This window comes from Meles meles, chromosome 7 (assembly GCF_922984935.1).
Source record: "Meles meles chromosome 7, mMelMel3.1 paternal haplotype, whole genome shotgun sequence".
NCBI classification, from domain to species: Eukaryota; Metazoa; Chordata; class Mammalia; order Carnivora; family Mustelidae; genus Meles; species Meles meles.
The window spans coordinates 21,443,231-21,466,188 of record NC_060072.1 but is presented as its reverse complement, the minus strand read 5'-3'; the positions used below and the strand labels follow the sequence as shown (position 1 = coordinate 21,466,188).

The following is a 22,958-nucleotide window of genomic DNA, read 5'->3' as shown; positions in this document are numbered from 1 at the left end:
GGTCCCAGGATCCCCAGGGTCACAGAACAAACAAGGGTGCCTGAGCCAGCAGAGTTCCCAAGCATTAGAACCAGGAAACCAGCTGCAATCAGCTAGAGTGGGAGTGGGCTCTCAGCTCAGTTTGCCATAAACCCCAAACTATGTCACACTGAGAGACACTCTGTGTAGGGGCCCTGCAAAGGGCAAAAACGTGGCAAACCTATGCCTTTTCCGCAAAGGGGTCTTGTGGGTGTGACCATGATCTGGTGACCACTCTCTGGGTGGGGGCCCTGCAAAGGACAGAAATGTGGCAACCCTTCTCCCTTCCCCTGGAGGACGGGTACAGGTGCACAACACAGGAATCTACAGAGTTTGGCACACACAAGTGAGGGCTGTTTTTCCCTGAGGGCTTAGAGAAGAGAGGGGAACCTGATCTTAGTTTGGGACTGGAGATCAGGGTGCACCATTTTTACTTTCATCATCTAAAACACTGTGGAAACCCTTCAGGGAACAAAAGCCACGCAGAACAACCCAAAGCAGCTTACACTAAGCCTGGCCCCCTAGCAAGGGGCGGTACAACTGCGCCCAGGCAAAGACATCTGAGAATCAGCACAACACTCCTCTCTCCCAGAAGAATATCAGGTAAATACCAAGTTTATGGAGTACACAGAACTGCAAAACTGTAGCACTAAAGGAAAATTGTATATAGAATTTGAGGTTCTTTATCATGATTCTTTCATCTTTCAGTTTAAAATTTTCCTTTTTCCATTTCAACTAGTTTCTTATTTTATCAACCCTTGTTTTTAAGTCTTCTTTTAACTTTTATTTTTACATTTACATTTTATAGATATATTCGTCATTTTTGGCTTTTACTGTATTATATAAATAGATATAGATATAGAAACAGATACAGATATAGATAAACATACTGCTTTCCTTACAATTTTGGGATTTAGTGTCTTCTAACAGACCAAAATACACCCAGGACGAAGTGAATCACCCTGTTTTGTCCGCCTGAGAGATTATATTCTCAATTCCCCCCCATTATTTCTTCCTTTCTTTTTTTTTTTTTTTTACCTATTCAGATTTGTCTAGTGTATATTATACTTGGATCATGGTTGATATTTTTTATTTTGTTGTCTCGTTCATCCAGTCTTCTCTGGGCAAAATGACAAGGAGGAGGAATTCACAACAAAGGAAAGAACAAGAGGTAATACTCCTGGAACAGATCTAATGGACATGGATATAAGTAAAATGTCAGAACTGAAATTCAGGATAATAATTATAGTTACTAACTGGGCTTGAAAAAAAGTATGAAAGACACCAGAGAATCTCTTAGTGCAGAAATAAAATCTAATCAGGCCAAAATCAAAAATGTTTTAACTGAAATGCTGTCTAAAATGGTTGCTCTAACAGCTCAGTGAAATAGAGCAGAAGAGTCAGTTACATAGAAGACAAGGTGATGGAAAGGAAGTAAGTTGAGAAAAATCAAGAAAAACAACTGATGGACCATGAAGAGAAGCTTCAGTATCAGTGATAGCGTAAAGTAAAACAATATTAGAATTACTGGAGTCTGAGAGGAAGAAGAAAGAGAGGGAGGGAAAAAGCAGGGGGTAGAACGTATATTTGAGCAAATCATAGCTGAGAATTTCCCTAATTTTGGACAAAGCAGGAAAGAAGATACAATAGAAAAATGCCAGTCTCTTCAATAAATGTTGCTGGGAAAATTGGGACAGCCACATGTAGAAGAAGAAAAATAGACCATTTCCTTACCCCATACACAAAGATAAACTCAAAATGGATGAAAGACCTAAATGTGATATAGGAATCCATCAAAATCCTAGAGAAGAACACAAGCACCAATCTCTTCAACCTCGGCCACAACAATTTCTTGTTAGACATGTCTCCAAAGGCAAGTTCCAACTATTTAAAGAATTAATACCTGTTCTTCTCAAACTATCCCAATGTTATTTTTTGGTACAACTGTAAATGGGATTGTTTTCTTAATTTCTTAAGAAATTTCTGCTATTTCATTGTTAGTGTTTAGAAATGCAATGGATTTCTATATATTGATTTTGTGTCCTGTGATCTTACCAAATCCATTTATCAGTTCTAGTAGGTTCTTGGTGAAGTCTTTAGGGTTTTCTACATATAGTGTGTCATCTGAAAATAGTGAGTTTTACTTCTTCCTTACTAATTTGCATACTATTTATTCCCTTTTTTGTGTGTGTGGTCTGACTGCTGTGGCTAGGACTGCCAGTACTATGTTGAATAAATGTTGTGAGAGTAGACATCCTTATCTTGTTCCTGACTTACCAGATAAGTTCTCAGTTTTCCCCCAACATGTATGCTGTTAGCTGTGGGTTCTTCATATATGGCCTTTATATGTTGAGGAATGTTCCCTCTAAACCTACTTTGTTGAGGGTTTTTATCATGAATGGATGTTGTTCTTTGTCAGATGCTTTTTCTGCATATATTGAAATGATCGTATGGTTTTTATTTTTTCTCTTACTGATGCGATCATGTTGATTGATTTACAAATACTGGACCACTCCTGTATCCTGGAAATAATTGTGGTAAATAATGCTTTTACTGTGTTATTTAATTCACTTTGCTAGTATTTTGTTGAGAATTGTTACATCAATGTTCTTCAGAGATACTGGCATATAATCCTCTTTTCTGTAATGTCTTTATCTGGTTTTGGTTTCCGGGTAATGCTGGCCTCATAGAATAAATCTGGAAGCTTTCCTTCTGCCTATTTTTTGGGATAGTTTGAGAAGAACAGATATTAATTCTTCTTTAAATGGTTGGTAGACTCCTATACTATTGTGGGAATGCAAACTGCTGCAGCCAGTCTCAAAAACAGTATGGATTTTCCTCAACAAGTTAAAAACAGAACTACCCTATGACCCAGGAATTATACTACTAGGTATTTATCCAAAGGATACAAATATAGTGATTCAAAAGGGCACATGCACCCCAAAGTTTATAGCAGCACTATTAACAATAGTCTAAGTATGGAAGAGCCCAAATGTCCATCAATTGATGAATGGATAAACAAGAAGTGGTACACCCACACACACACACACAAATATTACTCAGCCACCAAAAAGAATGAAATCTTGCCATTTGCCATATGTGGATAGAATTAGAGTGTATTATGCTAAGTGAAATAAGTCAGTCAGAGAAAGACACCATATGATTTCATTCATATGTGAAATTTAAGAAACAAAGCAGATGACATAGGGGAAGGAAAGGAAAAATAAAATAAGATAAAGACAGAGAGGGAGGCAAACTGTAAGAGACTCTTAACTATAAAGAATAAACAGCGTTGCTAGAGGGGAGGTGTATGGGGAGATGGACTAAATGGGTGATGAACATTAAGGAGGGCATTTGTTTTGATGAGCACTGGGTGTTATGTAAGTGATGAATCACTAGATTCTACTCCTGAAACTAACACTACACAATATGTTTACTAACCTGAATTTAAATAAAGTTTGAAGAAAAGAAATAAAAATAAAAAATAAAAAAATTAATGTTTGGTAGAATTCACCTACGAAGCCAACCACCTGGCCCTGGACTTTGTTTGCTGGGAATATTTTTTAAAGATTTTGTTTATTTATTTGAAAGAGAGAGAGAGAGCATGCAAGCACAAGTGGAGGGAGGGGCAGAGAGAGAGGGAGAAAGAGGCACCCCATTGAGAAGGAAGCCCAACATGGGGCTGGATCCCAGGACTCTGGGATCGTGACCTAAGCCTAAGGCAGGTACTTAACCCACTGAGCCACCTGGGCACCCCGATTTGTTGGGAATTTTTAAATCCAGTTTCATTGCTGGTAATTGGTAATCAATCTTCAATTTTTCTTCCTGCTTCAGTTTTGGTAGGTTATGTGATTTCAGGACTTTATTTTTTTCTACTTTGTCCAATTTGTTGGCATATAATTTTTCACAATATTCTCCTATAATCTTGTGGAGGCAGCTGTTATTTCTCTTCTTTCATTTGTGATTTTGAGTCCTCTTCTTTTTTTTTTTTTTTTTTTTGATGAGTCTTGTTAAACGTTTATCAGGTTTTTTTTTTTCCTTTGTTTTTGTTCTTTGTCTTTCTTCTTTTCAAAGAACAGCTCCTGGTTTCATAGATCTGTTCTTTAGGGGTTTTTAAGTCTATTTCATTCATTTGTGCTCTAATCTTTATTATTTCCTTCCTTCTACTGATTTGGGATTATGTTTGTTTTTTTTTCTAGCTCCTTTAGGTGTAAGATTAGGTTGATCATTCCAGATTTATTTGTTTCTTAAAGTAGGGCCTGCATTGCCATAAACTTCCCTCTGGGAACTGCTTTTGCTGCATCCCAAACATTTGGACCACAGTGTTTTCATTTTCATTTGTCTCCACGTATTTTTTTTAATTTCCTCTTTGATTTCCTGGTCAACCCATTCATTGTTTAGTAACATGTTATTCAAGCTCCAGGTATCTGTGCTCTTTCCAGATTTTTTCTTGTGGTTCATTTCTAGTTTCATAGCATTTTTGTCAGAAAAGATATATGGCATGACTTTGATCTTTTTGAATTTGTTGAGGCTTGTTTTGTAGCCTAAGGTGTAATCTATTTTGGAGAATCTACCATGTGCACTTGAAAAGAATGTGTATAGTCTGCTGTTTTAAAATAGAATGTTCCAAATGTATTTGTTAGATCCAATGTCATTCAAAGCCACTAGTTTCCTTGTTGATATTCTGTTTGGATGAGATATCCATTGATATAAGTGGAGAGTTACTATCAATTAACTCTGGTTCAATTTCATTTGTCCAAAGAACTTCTTGAGGAATTTTGTCTGACATATCTGCCTTGATACTAGAAAAAACAGCTACACATGCATAAACTGAATGCATATAATAGAGTCAAAATTTTCTTTTTACCTTGATACTCAGAATACAGTGCTCCACTATCTTCTAGCATCCACCATTACAGTCAGGAAGACCAAGATCAATTTGATATTCTCTCCCTTTTAAATAGGACCTGCTTTTTCAATCTTGATTCTTGTAATATGATTTTTGTCCCCAGGATCCAGAAATTCCACCATGATATACCTAAGTGAATGTCTTTTTCCTCCAATAGTTTTGGTTAGCACTTTGCACACACTTTCAATTGAAAAATTCAAATTTTATTCATCTTGGGGAAATTTGTTTTCATTACTGTTTCCTTCACCTACTTACTACTCTACCTTTCTAGAACATCTATGACTAGAATGTCAGATCACATATGCATTTTTTCCTCTAATTTCTCTCTTTGTGTTTTTTCTGCCTTCTGAAACAACTATTTTAATCATATTTTTAATAATGGGTTTATTTTTCAAAAATGTCCATTCATTGGAGCTAGTGCACATACTGCATCAGAACATGATCACAGACAGGCAGCTCACCATCTTTACCAACATGCTGAACATGTCACTCTTCCTGTTTGTCGTTATCTATCACTTCGTTGCTATCAACAACCCCAAAAAGCAGGAATGAAAGTAGCATTTTCTTCGCTCCAGAGTTCTAGGACTTAGTCTGAGGCAAGATGGAGGGTGTGAGGGGCCTTCACATTTCCCTTCATCACTCTACTCATCACAACATACAAAGCAACCATACCTATGTTTTTTTTTTTCCAAACAATTTTTATTTCCTCAAAGTCTTCCTTAGCCCTATGGAACAAGAGGCTGTCACTGAATAGGGCCCAGTATTGGGGGTTTCTTTTCTATTCTCTCCCCCCCTGTATAAAAATATAGATTTTTTAAAAAGAGCCCATTCATTAGAGTTATTATTTTTATGAACTCTTTCTTTTCTCTAATATTTATCCTAAGTCCTTAGTAACTTGAAAGTCCCATCTTCTCACTGTAGCCTTTATTTTAAATGTGCAACTTCAAAGTAAACCAAATTCTCTATCATCTAACTCAAATTTTCAGTACACAAAACATATCAACAATGATAGGTTTTTATAAAAATCAAATAGCTTTTTTTGTCTTCCTTTTTAATCCCCACAAAATAGTTGAAAGCATTTTACAATCTCAACCAGAAATACCACAATTACATTAACTGACTCAAGGAAAAGAGTTAATTTTGTATGAATAGATTAAATTTGCTTGAATGCCCTTTTTCAGTGAAGAGTGTGTTAATGTTGAGTTCAAAATTGATAGCTCTATTTGTTTTCGGTAAATACATATGGGGAAAATTTTTCTTAGCTAGTTCAATATACTCTAAATCAGCCACAAATATAAACATTAGTCCAAGTCCCCCACAACTAAATTAAAGATACCTGATAAAAATCCAAGAATTAGTATTTTGAAAATTAAAGAATACAAGAGATTCAATAATATGCTCTTCCTCTCCAGCCCCTTTCTGTTTGACTTTCCATAAAAATCTGTACTAATAAGGGGCGCCTGGGTGGCTCAGTGGATTAAGCCGCTGCCTTCGGCTAGGGTCATGATCTCAGGGTCCTGGGATTGAGCCCCCCATCGGGCTCTCTGCTCCGCAGGGAGCCTGCTTCCTCCTCTCTCTCTCTGCCTGCCTCTCTGCCTACATCTGATCTCTCTCTCTGTCAAATTAATAAATAAAATCTTTAAAAAAAAATCTGTACTAATAAAACATCTACATTTTCACTCTAAGCATAAATTTTAGTTTTCTAGGACAACAACCAAATATTCTGAGTAGCTGCTCTCCAACCTCCATATTTTCCAGCTCCAGAAACTAGTCCTGTGTAGAACTAAACTTTTTTACTTTTTTATCCTTACCATTTGAAATCTAGAAATCATCAGAATACAGATGGTCTTCTATGTTAAAAAGAATGAAAACAAGTTGAGGAAACTCTTAACAATTTCAGAGAATTCTTTTCTAAAATACCTATTCAGAAGGTTAGATGCCTCTTCCGCCACATACCCCAATCTCCAATCCCCTCCAGTTCAACTTTTCCAAATTAAGTTTTCCACCCTCACCCTACTCCAAACATGATCACCATGATGAAATCAGGACGTAAGTAAAAACAACCTAAGTATTACTATACCGTGTATTCCGTTTCACAAATCTAGTTATACTAATCAAGAAGGAGATACTAAATATCTAAATAAAGAATTTTTTTAATCTTTAGAATATAGAACATTTGTATTATGATACCCTTGGGAGTGATTTGGGCAAAAATACTTAGTAATTTGAGAGGGGTGGAATACTCTTTCTAAAAAGAGGTCACAAGTTGGTAAATAATAGGAACAATGACAATACTAATAATGTACTATCTCTTATAATGAAAGATGTTACTAAAATGGGGTAAAAGGCGTACAGTTAGAGTAATAATATTTCACTACCAATCTTACATACAGAAAACCTTTTGCAAGACCATGTGACATAATTATGCAGCCTTTGTCAAGGAATACAGCAGTGATTTTCAAATTGTTCTTCAGACTCTCAGTCCCACATTCTGAGACTATTCTGCTTTATTCAGATTGCTTTCCTTCATTCACTTATGCATACAATAAATACTTAATAAAATGCTTATTCCATGCATGTACTGTGGTTAACTAGCACCTTCTAGGATTACACCTACGAATGTAAGGGAAATAATCCCTGCCCTCAGGAAACCTAGTCTAGTCAAGAATACAAATATCAATCAAATAATCAGACAAGTTATTAATTAGTGGCCATAGATAGAAATACTATAAAATATAAAAGATAGCTATAGAGTGCTACAAAGGCATATAACAGGGAGTTTCTGGTGAGTTTTATCCATCTTAAAAGTTTTCGCATAGATTTTAGCTAAATAAAGGATACCTGTTCCCAAACCACCAAAATACTGTAAGCTAACCTAACACTTCTGGTGGCAATACAAAATTTACTCTGATGCCCTACTTTATCATGACACTAATTCAAAAAGGCCACAGATGCAACTATTAAGGTATCGTAAGCATCTCTAAGCACCAGATACTATCTTAGATGCTTTAGGACTAAAAAGGAACATTCACTTAGGAAATATCTCAAAATATTTAATTGAATGTCTGATACACAAGGCATTGGAGACTGTTTCAATATAAGAATAAGTTTTCAGTAGTGCCTGGGTGGCTCATTGGGTTAAAGCCTCTGCCTTCGGCTCAGGTCATGATACCAGGGTCCTGGGATAGAGTCCCGCATCAGGCTCTCAGCTCAACAGGGAGCCTGCTTCCCCCTCTCTTTCTCCCTGTCTCTCTGCCTACTTGTGATCTCTTGTCTGTCAAATAAATAAATAAAGTATTTAAAAAAAGAAAAAAGAATTAGTTTCCAGCATCTCTCGGAAAATTGATAATTTTTTGCATTCCAAATCTCTCCTCAAAAAAAAAAAAATCAGTCCAGAAATAAGGAAAATCAGAACTAAAAAATGTATTATAATTCTGCTATGAGAATTAAAGCTTAACAACATGGAGACATTACTGGTTAAAAGAACATACAGATGTCAAACTGGCCCCAGAACAGTAAGTGCTGATACAACACAAGGAGTAGAAGGTTAAGATCAACATTTCTAGGAACCAGGGCAGGCAAACAAAGAAGAAAGAGGGTCACAATTTAATTGGTCAATCTTGTTTGTAGCTGTTGTCAAGTTAAACGTGTGTTCATGGCCTTACTTGTGCTAAGAGTGAATCACTCTTGAAAACAAAATAAATATTAACATATTTATATCCATAAGATACTTTATATAAATCCTATGAGTAGAATTTCAAGAAATAAGTTTTAGAAGCAAAATAAGTCCTTACATTAGCAATTTGCCATGTGATTCTGTATTGCGTATTAAGCTTTACTAGGAAGTTTGCATATTATATAATTTGAAAAACCTACTAACTATTCATTGGTGTTTTCTAGTGTTTAAATATTCAGTGGAGGCTACACTTCTTTATAAATACTACTAAGTTTGGCATTCCATATTCATAGTATATGAATATACTATTCATATAGTATATTAATTTTAGATATTCATAATAATGGATATAGCATATAAAGACTGCTGTAAGTACTTTAAGAACTACTTAAGCTTCCAGGAATTCCTAAGAATTTCTAGGAACTATGATTTCTTGTTCCTGAATCCCAAAGATTAATATTTACTGGGAATTTGAAAACATTGCTTAGACTCCCTTCCTCTTTAGAGTTCTGAGTTTAGAAGAGAAACACGAGGGGCACCTGGGTGGCTCAGTGGGCTAAAGCCTCTGCCTTCAGCTCAGGTCATGATCCCAGGATCCTGGGATCGAGCCCCATATCCGGCTCTCTGCTCAGCAGGGAGCCTGCTTCCTTCCCCTCTCTCTCTCTGCCTACTTGTGATCACTCTGTCAAATAAATAAATGGAGTCTTTAAAAAAAAAAAAAGAAGAGAAACACGAACATGGACATCAAAAAAAAAAAAAAAAAAGAGTGTTACAGGTGTTATGATGAAATTTTACAATGAAGACACAAAGGCCAAAAACACCAGGATAAATCAGCCTGTAAAAGTCTGGAGAAGGCTTCATTTAAAAAAAAAAAAAAAAAAAAAAAACTTTTCCAGGTAGAGTAGAGGGAAGACTGTGCAAAGGCTGGGGTCATGAAAGTCTCTCAAGAATCTTAAGTAGTCTACATGTTAAAGAAAGAGCTCCCTGGAGGACACATGGAGAATGGTTTCCAAAGTGTATGAGACTGGGGTTAATAGAACAATCAGACTACCACAATCATTAGGCACATTCCATAAACAAAACTCTATGCACTGTCAAAGATCCATTCATATCTGACCAGTGTAGAGAGAAATTTTAAGAGAAAGTGGAAACAGATATATTAAGTTATAAATTGCATAATAACAAATATTTTATAGAGAGAATGATGATATTGATCTCTTCATATTTCACATAATCACTTAAAGGAAGAAAATCAATATTTTAAAAAATCCTTAGCAGAATAAATCAAATCGTTAAGAAGAGCAATTTGTTTAAAAAGAGGTGTCTAGTTACCCTGTCACTGACCCTCCTCAAGATTCTAAGGGACATCTTATTTGTTTTCTAAGTCTTATTAACCTCCTGACTCAGATTAACCTATAATTAATAATACAAAATCAATAGAACTATTTTTAGTTGTCTGTAAGTACCTAATTGCTTTCATTGCTATTTTTCTTTCAGATTATATTTAGGAAAAGCAATTTATTATATGAACATCTATGAATCATAATCAGGCTAAAATCTCTTATTTCTCCTTCTCCATCATCTCATTCTGTTAACCGTAGTGTTACGCAGATTTTATAAACAATTAAATCTGTTCACATGCAAACAATTTTGGTTTAATCATTAACAACAATAAAGGAGCTTACACCTTCTTTTTTATATTCTTCATGCTCTACCCGTGATCATTTTAAAAGCATACTAATATATCCTATTATGTATTCCAAAGCTGTTATACATAAGTGAGTGCTCGTTTTCAAAATTCTTTTGACATTTTACTGGAACAGCTCCAGAAAAAAAAAAATTAACACTTTTGGGGAATTTAACTGAATTCTTTTTAGTAGCCAAATAAGAAGCTGGTGGAGGAAAGAAGCCAAAGATTAAAATAAATGCATTATTCATTTTTAACATGGGTTTTTCTCTTATTCTTCATTGTAATAGCTCTAAAAGTAATTTTACTGTTAACACTGAATTTTTGGAGTTGTGTTGTATAAGTCATTTTTCCAAAGAAGGAAGCTAAAAAGATTTTCTGCTCACCATCAGTGCACAAAATTGAACAAGGGACAATCGTCACACACAATATGCTTCCAATGAGCATGCTCTTATGCATAAAAAAAGGAAACAAAGCAGTTCAGGATTGTATTTGTAAGAGGATATTAAAAAAAAAAAAGCACAGAGTGCTTTTAAGAGTGGAAAAACATGAGCGGCTCTCCATAGTTAAAATCAGCACTAGACTGTTTCCTAAGGCAGATTTAAAGCAAAACATCTGTGTTATTTATATAATAGCAACAGTAAGAAAAAGCACAAAGGTAGACTTAAGACAGCTAATGAACCCAGTTCATATGCTACAAAATATTTTTATTTTTATCTAACAGTCACCTGAACAAGGGTTCTACTATTCTTCCGTGGCAAATACGTCCTAAAGATTGTCTCATATTTTCCATAATGCTAAGCAGTCTAGCTAGTCCATATGTCTTACTTAACGTAGCTAAATACTATGAATGCTATTCAGTTATCAAAGATATAAAGTTTACGGATATCCTTGATCTTCAATACAGAATAAGAAATTAACCTCATGCACTCTTTCACCTTCCCACTCAACATCCAAGTGCTACAGTCCATTCTATTTTTCTTTTATAGCACGCCACCAAACATTTTTACTGCAGCAGTAAGTGTGGAGAAATAGAATCCTGTAGAAGAGAAAGGGAGTGAAAAAGAGAAAATGTAAAGGTGGAGAATACGAAACATAAGAAAAACTGGATTTATCTCTCTTAGTTAGAGAGCTCACCCAGTATTCCTAGACCAGATGGAAAGAGCAGTATGGTACAGAATTCTCCATCCCTACACTCAGATGTCACAAGGAATGGAAAGGCAAACCTTGTTATTATTAACCTTGTTATTGTTATATTTCCATGTGGGTTGTACCATTTATTCATTCATTCCTATATAGACTAACCTCCAGATAGTGATTTTTTTTTCTTTTTGCTGCTTTTCTATGTGGGTGCCTCTCAAATTTAATCAATCCTTGGTCCCTCTCCAAAGCCCAATCATGTATTTCCAGGCCCTGCCAATGATCTCCTTAGAACCTCTATCTCAACATCCCCCAAACCTGAACTCTTTTTTTCCCTGATGCTGGGGAAAAAAATAGTTCTAGCCCTTAATTTTTTTCATTTGGGTAAAAATAGCATTTCCCAATGACTGTTGAAAATATTAACAATCCTTTGACCTAATAACCAAGGATTTCATGATTCCACCTCAATCTAACTTTCAAAATGATATCACACTGTCCTTCACATACTCCTTGTTCAAACCACTGAACTATGTATTATTAGGTGGAATATACCTGAGCATTCATATCTTGTGCCTTTGTTCACATTCACTAATCTTCCCTCCTAGCTTACTCTGTGATAGATACTAAGGAGGAAGCAGCATACAAAGATGGATAACAGATCTTATACAGTTCTAAAATTCTTAAAGAAAAAAGGAGCACGGGCTTTGGAATTGGATAGAACTGGGTTTCAATTTAGATTTTGCAATTACTGGCCATGTGACTTTGGGCAAGTTCTTAAGCCGTGGACAGTGTCCTAACCTGTGAAATGAGAATAACATCATCTATCTTGGAGAGTTGCCAGGTGATTTACATGATATATTTTAAAAGCCAAGACAGTGTCTTGCATATAGCAAAGTCTCCATCCTTAGATACCATCATTATTCCCAAAACAGAACGCATCATAACACTAATAAGTTAGCTCTAACCTGCCTAGATCCTAAGCTACTACAGAGAGCAACTACAGATTTCCTCTTCTCTTCTAAATTTGGAATTTGTAGAGATAACTAAGGCTAAGCCCACAGCTTACGCCTCTTGACCCTTTGCCTAGTGATCTTTCCACTCTCCCACATCATCACATTGCATCCCCAGACAATTTAAGGCAAGCAACATCAGTGTTAATGAGAAATTAGTGTGAGAAACTAACAGAACCATATACATATATGAGTGTCTTAGGCAAATAATTTGGTTTCCTTTTCAAACCTATATTCTTTAAATAAGATTAAAAGCTGAGCTCCTGGTGGAAGAGCACTGCCCAACTGTAATAATTTTTCTACTCCAAGATACTATCTAATTGAGTATGAGAGGGGACAATTTAGACTTTGTCACATTACAGAAAACTGAGCTAACTAGTGCTATGCTTCTATTCCACTTCAGTGATATTTTAGCGAACTTTATATATTGGCCTCCTAGACTCCTAACTGCCCTTTATTCAAGTCTGTATATGGAAAATGACCTCATGTGTAAAACTGGGCTATTTATAAAATGTTTGAAGAAGTCCTGCAGTCTTGGTCTTAGTTCCAGAAATGGTCAGCGCCAAGACCTCCTAGACAGTGTGGAAAAGAGTAGTTGGTGAAAAAAAAAAAAAAAAAAAAAGAGTAGTTGGTGAATCCTGGCAGTTGTGAATGCTTAGCAGCCAAGTGAGAGCTACAAGTCACAGTTTTTGGAAATTTGTTTACATGTAACTGTACTTCTGAAGGAAAGTAAGAAGCTGAGGGAAAGACTTGACATAAAGCAAACTTAATGAATCACCTACTTAATAGAAGCTGGAAAATTAGGCAGGCAGAACCTAGCTTAATAGCCATCCAAAAAAGGAGGTTTGGGATTTTGTGAAGTTTTTGGTCTTCATTCCATCTAAATTAGGAGTTCTTTTACTTAGACCTATGCCTCAACCTGGACTACACAGTAAATATTTGTGGGAAGCTGGATGCCTGTAATTCATTTCTTCCTTCTTTTGGTAACAACACTCCATTTCATTTCAGAGAACTCCGCCTTCTCTATTGTATTCATTCTTGTTGGGACCATAAATCAATATACCCTGCCTTCCTCTTACACAGGGATGACCAATAATCAAAGCTCTGCTAAGGAGATGGCCTCCAAAATTTAGATCTAAAATAGAATGGCTTAAGGATGGAAAGATCATGACGCAAAACTGGAGCTCTGACAGGACGAGAAAACCCTACTGTTTATTTTAATTAAATTCTATTAGCCAACATATACTAGATCATTAGTTTTTGATATAATGTTCAATGATTCATCACATCACGTGCCCTCTTTAATGCCTATCACCCAGTTACCTCATCCCCCCATCCACCTCCCTTTTTGCAACCCTCAGTTTGTTTCCCAGAATCAAGAGACTCAAATGGTTTGTCTCCCTCTCTGATTTCTTCCCATTCAGTTTTCCCTCCTTTCCTCTACTGTACTCTACACATCCCTTATGTTTCACATATAAGTGAAACCATATAATTGTTTTTCTCTGCTTGACTCATTTCACTTAGCATAATCCCCTCCAGTTCCATCCATGTAAATGATGTAAATGATAGATATTCATCGTTTCTGATGGTTGAATAATATTCCATTGTATATATGAACCACATCTTCTTTATCCATTATCTGTTGAAGGACATCTCTGTTCCTTTCACAGTTTGGCTAATTTGGACATTGCTGTTATGAACATTGGGTGCATGTGCCCTTTCTTTTCACTAAATCTGTATCTTTGGGATAAATACCCAGTAGTGCAATTTCTGGGTCATAGGATAGCTCTGTTTTTAAAGTCCTGAGGAACCTCCATGCTGTTTTCCTGACACCTAATGCTACCCCAAACATGGTCTTGAGCCCTTTCTTTAATTCTGTGAACCACCCAGTAACTTCCTAACAGAGTCCTTTTCTGCTTCCTTAGCTAGAGTTGGTTTCTCCTGCTGGCAACCTAAAAATCCCTTATGTGGAATTGAAACCACCTTTGTGCCTCGTCTACCCAACTGAAAAATGCAAATACTTAAGATGAAACTACCCTTTACTAGGATAGTTTGTATGGCCCTATTACAGAAGAACAAGCATATGCTTATCAAACATTAGAACTTAGAGGAGCTGTTTTTTTTCCCACTTACGTACTTTTCCTCACTTTTGTCAGAATTAACTTTGTTCTCTGCCATATTTCCTCATTATTCAATTTTCTTCATATATGAGCGAAGACTTATTGCATTAAGATTAGCTACATTGATTTGTTTGCTTATTTGCTGTCCCAAGCAGTAAAGTAATTTATGTGGCTCACATTCTGGCTTAAATGTCAATTTTTTTCTTAACATTTTCAACACCATTGCCCCTTATTCCAATGCCTTTTCCTAAAAATGTAGTATTGTGTTAAGAGTAAATAGCTTAAAAAAAAAGAGCAATTTGTCAAAAAATTAATTGTCAAAGGTGTGATCCTAGTACTAGCTCTCACAGGTCTCTTCTATGAAACAAATTATCATAAGAAGATGTGAATTTGTAAGTTAGCCTATATAATTAACAGAAGTTTAGAAATCCAAAAAAAATAGCAATCACTTAATCTAAGCCTATCATCTTATAGATAAGGAAATTACGGTTTTCTCGGGCCATTCCTCCTGATTTCTAGCATCACCACTGATTTACTTTTTGTTTTTAGATTTCTTCTTTCATTCAAAGGTGGTTCAAGGAAAAAGATAATAAACACATATGTTCTATAGTCCTTCTTCAACAAGAGAGAAAAAAAGAAGGAACCTAACATCACTACTTAAGTCAGTGGCACCAGTAATCTCTCAGTAACTTAAAAGCCAAACCTTACAATTCTCTTCAACTCCTCCTTTCTTTTAAATCTTCTACTTACCAACATCATTGTCAAACTCAAATAAAAGCAATATATGGCTATAAAATGTTGTATATAAGTCAAAAGGTCAACATAACTACTATTTGTCCTTTCGATTCCCATGCCACCAACCTAGTCAAAGCCATTGTCACCTTATATGGGAATTAGAATAAATGCCAACAGATCTCCATATCTTCCCCCATTCTAACCCATCCTAGAGACAACTTTTGACATAAATCTCTTAATTCTGCCAAATTCTTAAGAAAGAAAAAAACTAAAGTAGTACACTTAACTCTTATCAAAGAACAGAAAAATAGGAAACAATTCCGAACATGTTTTTGAATGCTAGGATGACAACACCAAAACTATATAAGGATATCTCAAGAAAGCAAAATCAAAGTCAAATCTTACCCAGGAATATGAATGTAAAACTCCTAAATGAAGTGTCAGGAAATCAAATCCTACAAATATCAAAGGGTGATCAAGTTCAGTGTATTCTATAACATACTGTAATTTACTACTGGAACAGCATGAGAAAGGAAAATTATATGATCTCAAAAGATGCAGGAAAAGCTTTCTATAAAATTCAACACCAATTCATGATAAAAACAAATTAAACTAGCAAACTTGCAATAAAATGGAACTGTCTTAGGCTGATTATAGAGTTTCTATTTAAAAAACTTAAGGCATTTAGAAGTCAGGAGAGTGGTAATCCTTTGGGAATAGTGAATGCAAATGAGTAATAGAAGAGCTCCAGGAGGGCTGATTTGTTGATCTGAGTGCTTATGACACAAATATGTTCAGTTTACAAGAACTGTGCTATACAAATATTATAGACATACTTCATATATGCATTATACTCTGAAAATAAATAAAAATAAAATTATACAGCAATCATTGTGCTTAATTATGAAACAATGAAAACTTTCTTCTTGAGACTGGAAACCAAATAAAGATGCCACTAACACCACTGTCCTTCAACAATTTACTGGAAGTCATAGCCAATGCAAATGGCAAGAAAAGGAAATAAAAGATACAAGCGATGAAAAGGAAGAAATTTCATGTATAAAATCCAAAGGACCATAAATTATTAGAATTAATAAGGAAATATAGCAAGATCATTGGATTTGAGGTCAAAATAAAAAAGCAACTGGCTTTATACACCAGCAGCAGCAGCAAAAAAATATATAGACACAGAAGTTTTTAAATGGTACTATTAATAATATGAAAAATATAAAATAATTAGTAACAAAACAAATGAAAGAGGAGTAAAATCTCTAGGGAACACTAAAATTTTAAATATTTATGTGTATGTATATTGTCATCACATATACATCTTAAAAAAATCATGGTACAACCTAAAAATACACTACTTTTATTTGTCAATCATATCTTAATAAAGCTAGAAAAAAATTTGTAAGGATACCTAAATAAATGGAGAAATATACCACTCTCATGGAGTAAATACTGGTAATATGTCAATTTCCCAATACTATTTATAGAGTCAATGCAATTTCAATAAAAATCTCAAGAGTTTTGTTGAAACTGACAAGCTAATTCTAAAATTAAAATGGTAAAAAATCTTGAAAAGAAGGGAAAAGGTACACCAACAGACATCAAGGTAACAGTAATTAAAATAGTGTGATTCTCTCTCTCTCTCTCTCTCAAATACATAAAATCTTTTTAAAAGGGGAAGGTGGAGCCTGGGTAGTTCATTCAGTTAAGCGTCTGCCTTCAGCTCAGGTCATGAACCTAGAGTCCTGGGATCGAGTCCCACATTAGGCTCCCAGCTTAGGCAACTGCCCCCTTTCCCTCTGCCTGCCTCGCCCTCTGTTTGTGCTCTGTCTCTGTCAAATAAATAAATAAAATCATTAACAGTAACAAAATAAAATAAACTGCTTAACATAATACTTTCTAGCTCCATCCATGTCATTGCAAATCGCAAGATCCATTCTTTTTTATTAATGAGAGATATTCCATTGTATGTATAAGCCACATGGGGGAGAAAAGAAGCAAATGAAGAAACAGAACTCTTAACTATAGAGAACAAACTGAAGGTTACTGGAGGGGAATGGGTCAAATAGGTGATATGGATTGAGGAGGGGACTTATGAGCACTGAGTATTTATATAAGTGCTGAATCACTAAATTTTTACACCTGAAACTAATAGTTCACTGTATGCTAACCAACTGGAATTTGGTGTTATATGTAAACAATGAATCTTGAAACACTACATCAAAAACTATTGATGTACTGTGTGGTGACTAACATACATGATAAAAAAAATTTTAAATAAAATACATTTGGAAAAAGAAAAACAGTGTAATATTGGCACAGGGATAAATACATGGACCAATCAAACAGAACAGAGTACAAAACAGACCCACATATGTATTTTTCAAGTGTCACTGGAGAGTGGTAGAAAAAGAATGATCTTTTTCAGTAAGTGGTTCTGGTTCAATTGAACATCAACATGGGGAATGAAAACCAACATATATCCATCCACATCATTTCTAAAGTTCAATTCCTAATAAATAAGAGCTCTAACTGTGAAAGAATAATAAAACTTCTAGTAGGTAACATAAAGAAATATCTCATGAACTTGATGCATGTAAAAAGTTTTAAATTGGACACAAAAAGTACTAACCACGGGGCGCCTGGGTGGCTCAGTTGGTTAAGCCACTGCTTTCAGCTCAGGTCATGATCCTGGAGTCCCAGGAGCAAGTCCCACATCGGGCTCTCAGCTCCACAGGGAGTCTGCTCTTCCCTCTGACCTTCACCCCTCTCATGCTCTCTTACTTGCTCTCTCTCTCAAATAAATAAATAAAATCTTACAAAAAAAAAAAAAAGCACTAACCACAAAAAGAAATACTGATACTCTGAACTAGTTAAAATTAATTCCTACTCATCAAAGACAACATTAATAAAGTAAGAAGGCAAAACAGAGATAAGAAAAGATATATACCTTCTAAAATGGCTAAAGTTAAAAAGAGTAACAATACCAAACGATAGGAGAGAGAGCACTCGTGTATTTCTAGAAATGTAAAGTTTGTATAGCCATTCCTAAAAAGAGTTACTACAACCCAGTAATACCATTCCTAGGTATATTTTCAATAAAAATATGTGCTATAGATTGGAAGGAAGCATAAGGGGTGTTCCTGAGTGTTAGTAATGTTCTATCTCTTATTCTGGGTGGTAATTGCATGCGGTTTTTTTGTACTAATTCATTATGGTGTACACTTAACTGAGTGTCCTTTTCTGCGTGTATGATATACTCAAACTAAAAAAAAAAAATCAGGGGGAGAAAAAAATAGAGGGGAAATATATCACCAATGTAGAACAAAAATCAGAAATGTCCATCTAGCAACCTGATAACTATTTTTATTGGCACAAATGACCCAGTGATAAAATAAGGATGTGATATTTTGAACTTTGATATTTTAATTCATCTGTACAGCCTTAGGAAAAGGTAAATATGTAATTTCATTAGGCTTTCTTTAATACTGAAAACAATTTTTAAAAAGTTTCATATTGTTTTTATGTACCCCTTGGCATTCATAGATCCCAGATTGGGAATCAGTGCTCCAATCTAAAAAGAAATTAAATCACCAAAATATTCAGTAAATTTTGCCTCTTCTCTCCATAAACTGTTGTTTATGTTGGAAATTACCTCTTTAGGAAAATAAGTATACCAATCCAAAGTTAACATTTTAAAATAAAACCACAAACATCTTATTCTCAATCTTCCCCAAAATAGACATATTATAATCTGCAGTTTTTTCCACGTAACTCCCAAATCTATGTCCCTTGCTTGTCCATCTGTCAGACTCAAATCTTAGCTTAATCACATACAAACTGTGTAACTTCGGACAACTTTCTTACCCTGTGCTTCAGTTTCCACATCTGAAATGGAGACGATGTAACTGATACTTTACCTCATTAGACCACTGTGAGAATTAAATCCAATAATAAATGTAAATCACCTAACACTGTGTCTAAATGCTAGATAAATTATCTTTGTCCAACTTATTTTTTAAAATGAAATACTATAATGTTGATTAAAAGCTTTGTGAGTATGAAAGAATTATTGATACAGAAGGTTTTCCTTACAGGTGACTGGAGTGGGAGGCAACTGTGCATTGAAGGACTTCCAGGCACCAATACATGGAAGCATTTTTTTTTTTTAGAGTCATTCAATTCTTTCAGAGAAGAATATATTGATCTCTCCTATCTAGAAAGTTACTGCCTAGTTGATAATGTGTACAAAAGAATGGGAAGAGAGGTTCGATTTTTTCATACATAGATTTTTCTATCTATACCCATATTTTCTGCCTCAGAACTCATCTCTTGCCCTCTCTATACCTAATATCTCCAAGCCCTACAAATATTTAAAAATAGCTATTATTTTCTTCCCTGAGTCTTTTCTTCCCCGGCCAGTCACAGTCATCTCCTTCTACTGCCTACATACCCTTCATTCACATTTAATTAATTAACTAAGTCAAGAAATATTTAGGGATTATCTGTTGTGATGGTTAACATTATGTGTTAACTAAGTCATGGTGCTCAGTCAAAGATTACTCTAGATGTTTTGAGGAGGTATTTTTTTAGATGAAATTAGCATTTAAATCAATAGACCTTGAACATAGCAGATTATCCTCCATAATGCGGTAGGGCCCCATCTAATCAGTTGAAGCCCTGAATAGAAAAGGACTGACCTCCCGGGAAGAAAAGGGAATTCTGACAGCAAACCAACTTTAGACAAACTGCAACTCTTACCTGAATCTCCAGCATGCCAATCTATCTTGTAGATTTTGGTCTTACCAAGCCCCCACAATCACCAATTCCTTAAAATAAATTTCTGTACAGATATATGCATTCTGTGGTTTCTATTGGTTCTGTTTCTCTGGAGAACCTTGGCTAATAAAGTTATTTTCCAGGAACATAAGGAGGATATACTACCCACCTTTGTGAATCTCCTAGTCTAAATTCATTTCATTATGTCTACATAACTCCTTAAACTCCGCCTGAACGACATCAACTGTTTCAAATGCAGTCTAACCAGAACTCAGAATAAAATAAACTGAAATTTTTCACCTCCCTAACTCCAGCAACTATTGTTTCTTTAATGTAGCCAAAGAGCAACCTACTCATACAACTACTTAATACAAGTTTACCATTTGAGTTTACCATGATCAAATCCCATGAGCTTCCCATAAGAACGGTTGCCAAGTCATGTAAAATCAATTCTGTATGTGCAGTTGTTTTCTGGGGCCTGTACAAAATACCTAACACTTGCTCCTACTAAATTTATCCTTTGAAGTTTAGCTCTTCATTGAATGATGTCAAAATCTTTTGGAGTCTTTATTCTTTCATTCAATGTATTTATGAACACTCTCAGCATGATATTAATGAAATAGTAATCTTTATCAAACTAAAAAAAGACATAGCTGAGATCAAGAAAAATCTGTGACATCATCAACCTTAAACATAACCTTAATATGCAAAGAGTACAGTACTGGCATAAATAAGCTACTATTGAAGTTCTCAGAGATCATTTAATATGTAAGGAAGGAAGGATGCATGCTACTCCAGACAGATCTGGTTTCAAGTACCACTCTAACCTTATGAGTTTTATAACTGGACAAATTTCTTATTCCTCAAAGAGTGTCGATTTCTTTTCAGTAAAATGGGAAAAATAAGACATATTACAGTATTAAAGCAACTGAAAAAATGCTGAGTACATAGCAAGTATCTGACATGAATCTACTTTGAGACACACAGTAGGTACTCAGAATTACATATATTCCTTCTTCATATTCCCTTGAATCAGCCTATAATCTAAATCACTTAGCCATTCCTGGCATTGAAAGAGGAAGACATGAGGAAGGAGAGAGATAAGGAGCGGGTATAAATAAATAAGTGACTTGAAGTTGTTGCACAGAGTTGGAATAATGACAATGAATATTTCTTAATTTGGACAGACACTCAGGGGGATAAAAGACTACTATTAAAGGCTGCAGATTATTTCGAAGATATCTAATGGTTTAGAAAAACACCTTCATTCAGTTTCTTGGCAATTTCCAACTCACAGCCAGAAAGGAATAAATACAGTCATGTTTGGGATTTGGTTAAACTTTTAAACTGCATTTCAAAATGTCAGATTTGGCAAAATCTAAAATAAACTTTGCCAAGTCCTTGACTTTTTTATTTGCATGTATTCAAGGGAAATCCAGCTTGTAGATTTGAATCACTTAGATTTGACTCATTAAAACATAAGAGTGTTTTATCAAGCCACAAAAACTCTGCCCCAAATTATTTACAGTTTAACTCACACACACAAAAAAAGTCTTATATAAACCACAGCTTTCATTCACTAAGTTGCTGAGACTTGGAAGAAGAGATTAACTCAGAAAGGACTCATGAAAGACAGACATTTTGATGAAGTAATTAAAGGAGGGAAAAAGCATTGAATACACAGGAAATGGAAAACCATTCCAAGTATGCAGAGAGAAGTGATATTACATCAATGATAAGAACCATATGCAAATTTCGGTTATTGGATTTTGAATTAAAGATATTTTTCTAAAATGTCTGAAAGAACAACTGGATCTTTGGAGCATCCATAAAATTCCCATTGGGATGTATTTATTCAGCAAAGGCTTACTGTGTGTCTCCATGTCATTCTAAGAAACATTAGCAAACAATGCTGAACAGGACAGTCAATTCTTTGTCTTGTGAAAGCTTACAGTCTTCAAGAATTGATTTAAATTAAAAAAAAAAAATAGGGGTGCCTGGGTGGCTCAGTGGGTTACAGCCTCTGCCTTCGGCTCAGGTCATGATGCCAGGATCCTGGGATCGAGCCCCCCATCAGGGTCTCTGCTCAGCAGGGAGCCTGCTTCCTCCTCTCTCTCTGTCTACTTCTCTGCCTACCTGAGATCTCCCTCTCTCAAATAAATAAAAAAAATCTTAAAAAAAAAAAAAGTGAATACTGTTACGCTGAAAAAATAAAATGAAAAAAAAAAAAAAAGAGAAGCTTCCCCCATTAATTGGTTGATGCTGTTTTATTTATCACTTTTTGAAATAATAAGTTGATTCCCCACTATTCTCTAATGTTGACCAATGAGATTTCTTTTTTATGCTTATGAGCATGTGATTTTAAAAGTATTTAATGTGTTTAATCCATTGCAGTTATTTTCCGTTTGAGGTTCAATTTGTCCTATCTTTAGCTGTAAGGACCTTTTAAAGTGGACTCTTGAGTCCTTTTGACATGATACCATTAGTCATTCATAATTTTCCTTGCTGTCTGTTTGACAATTTGTTCCAGCCAGGACTGAGCCATTTCTCTAAGTAACCCTGGGAATGGGAAATGATATTACAAGACTATAATGTGACTGCTAGGGATACTTATTGCTACTGGGTTGGTCGTTATTTCTGGATCTTTACAGCAGACAGGGCTATGATTAAAAAATAAAATAAAATACATGATGAATTTAAAAAAAAAAGTGAAGACACAATTACAAATTGCAGTAAGAGCTAGGAAATAAAATGTAGGAAACAGTTTTATTACATATAGATTTTAAATTGCAGTGTTAGGGCTATTAATAAAAAAGAATCACAGATTTTCAAGTTCTCAGAGACCTTGAAGCTCATTACATCCAGTTTTTCCAAG

The 22,958-nt window shown here is 35.1% G+C and overlaps 2 protein-coding genes across 13 annotated transcripts in view; one reads left to right on the top strand and one right to left on the bottom strand.

The window, feature by feature from the left end:
- Positions 1 to 22,958, bottom strand: part of ANKS1B (ankyrin repeat and sterile alpha motif domain containing 1B) — a 1,113,728-nt gene that overhangs the window by 999,601 nt on the left and 91,169 nt on the right. The window lies entirely within an intron of this gene.
- LOC123946597 (dolichyl-diphosphooligosaccharide--protein glycosyltransferase subunit 4-like) lies at positions 5,366 to 5,479 on the top strand. Its single transcript, XM_046012102.1, has one exon. The coding sequence runs from the start codon at positions 5,366 to 5,368 to the stop codon at positions 5,477 to 5,479; it is 114 nt and encodes a 37-aa protein (XP_045868058.1).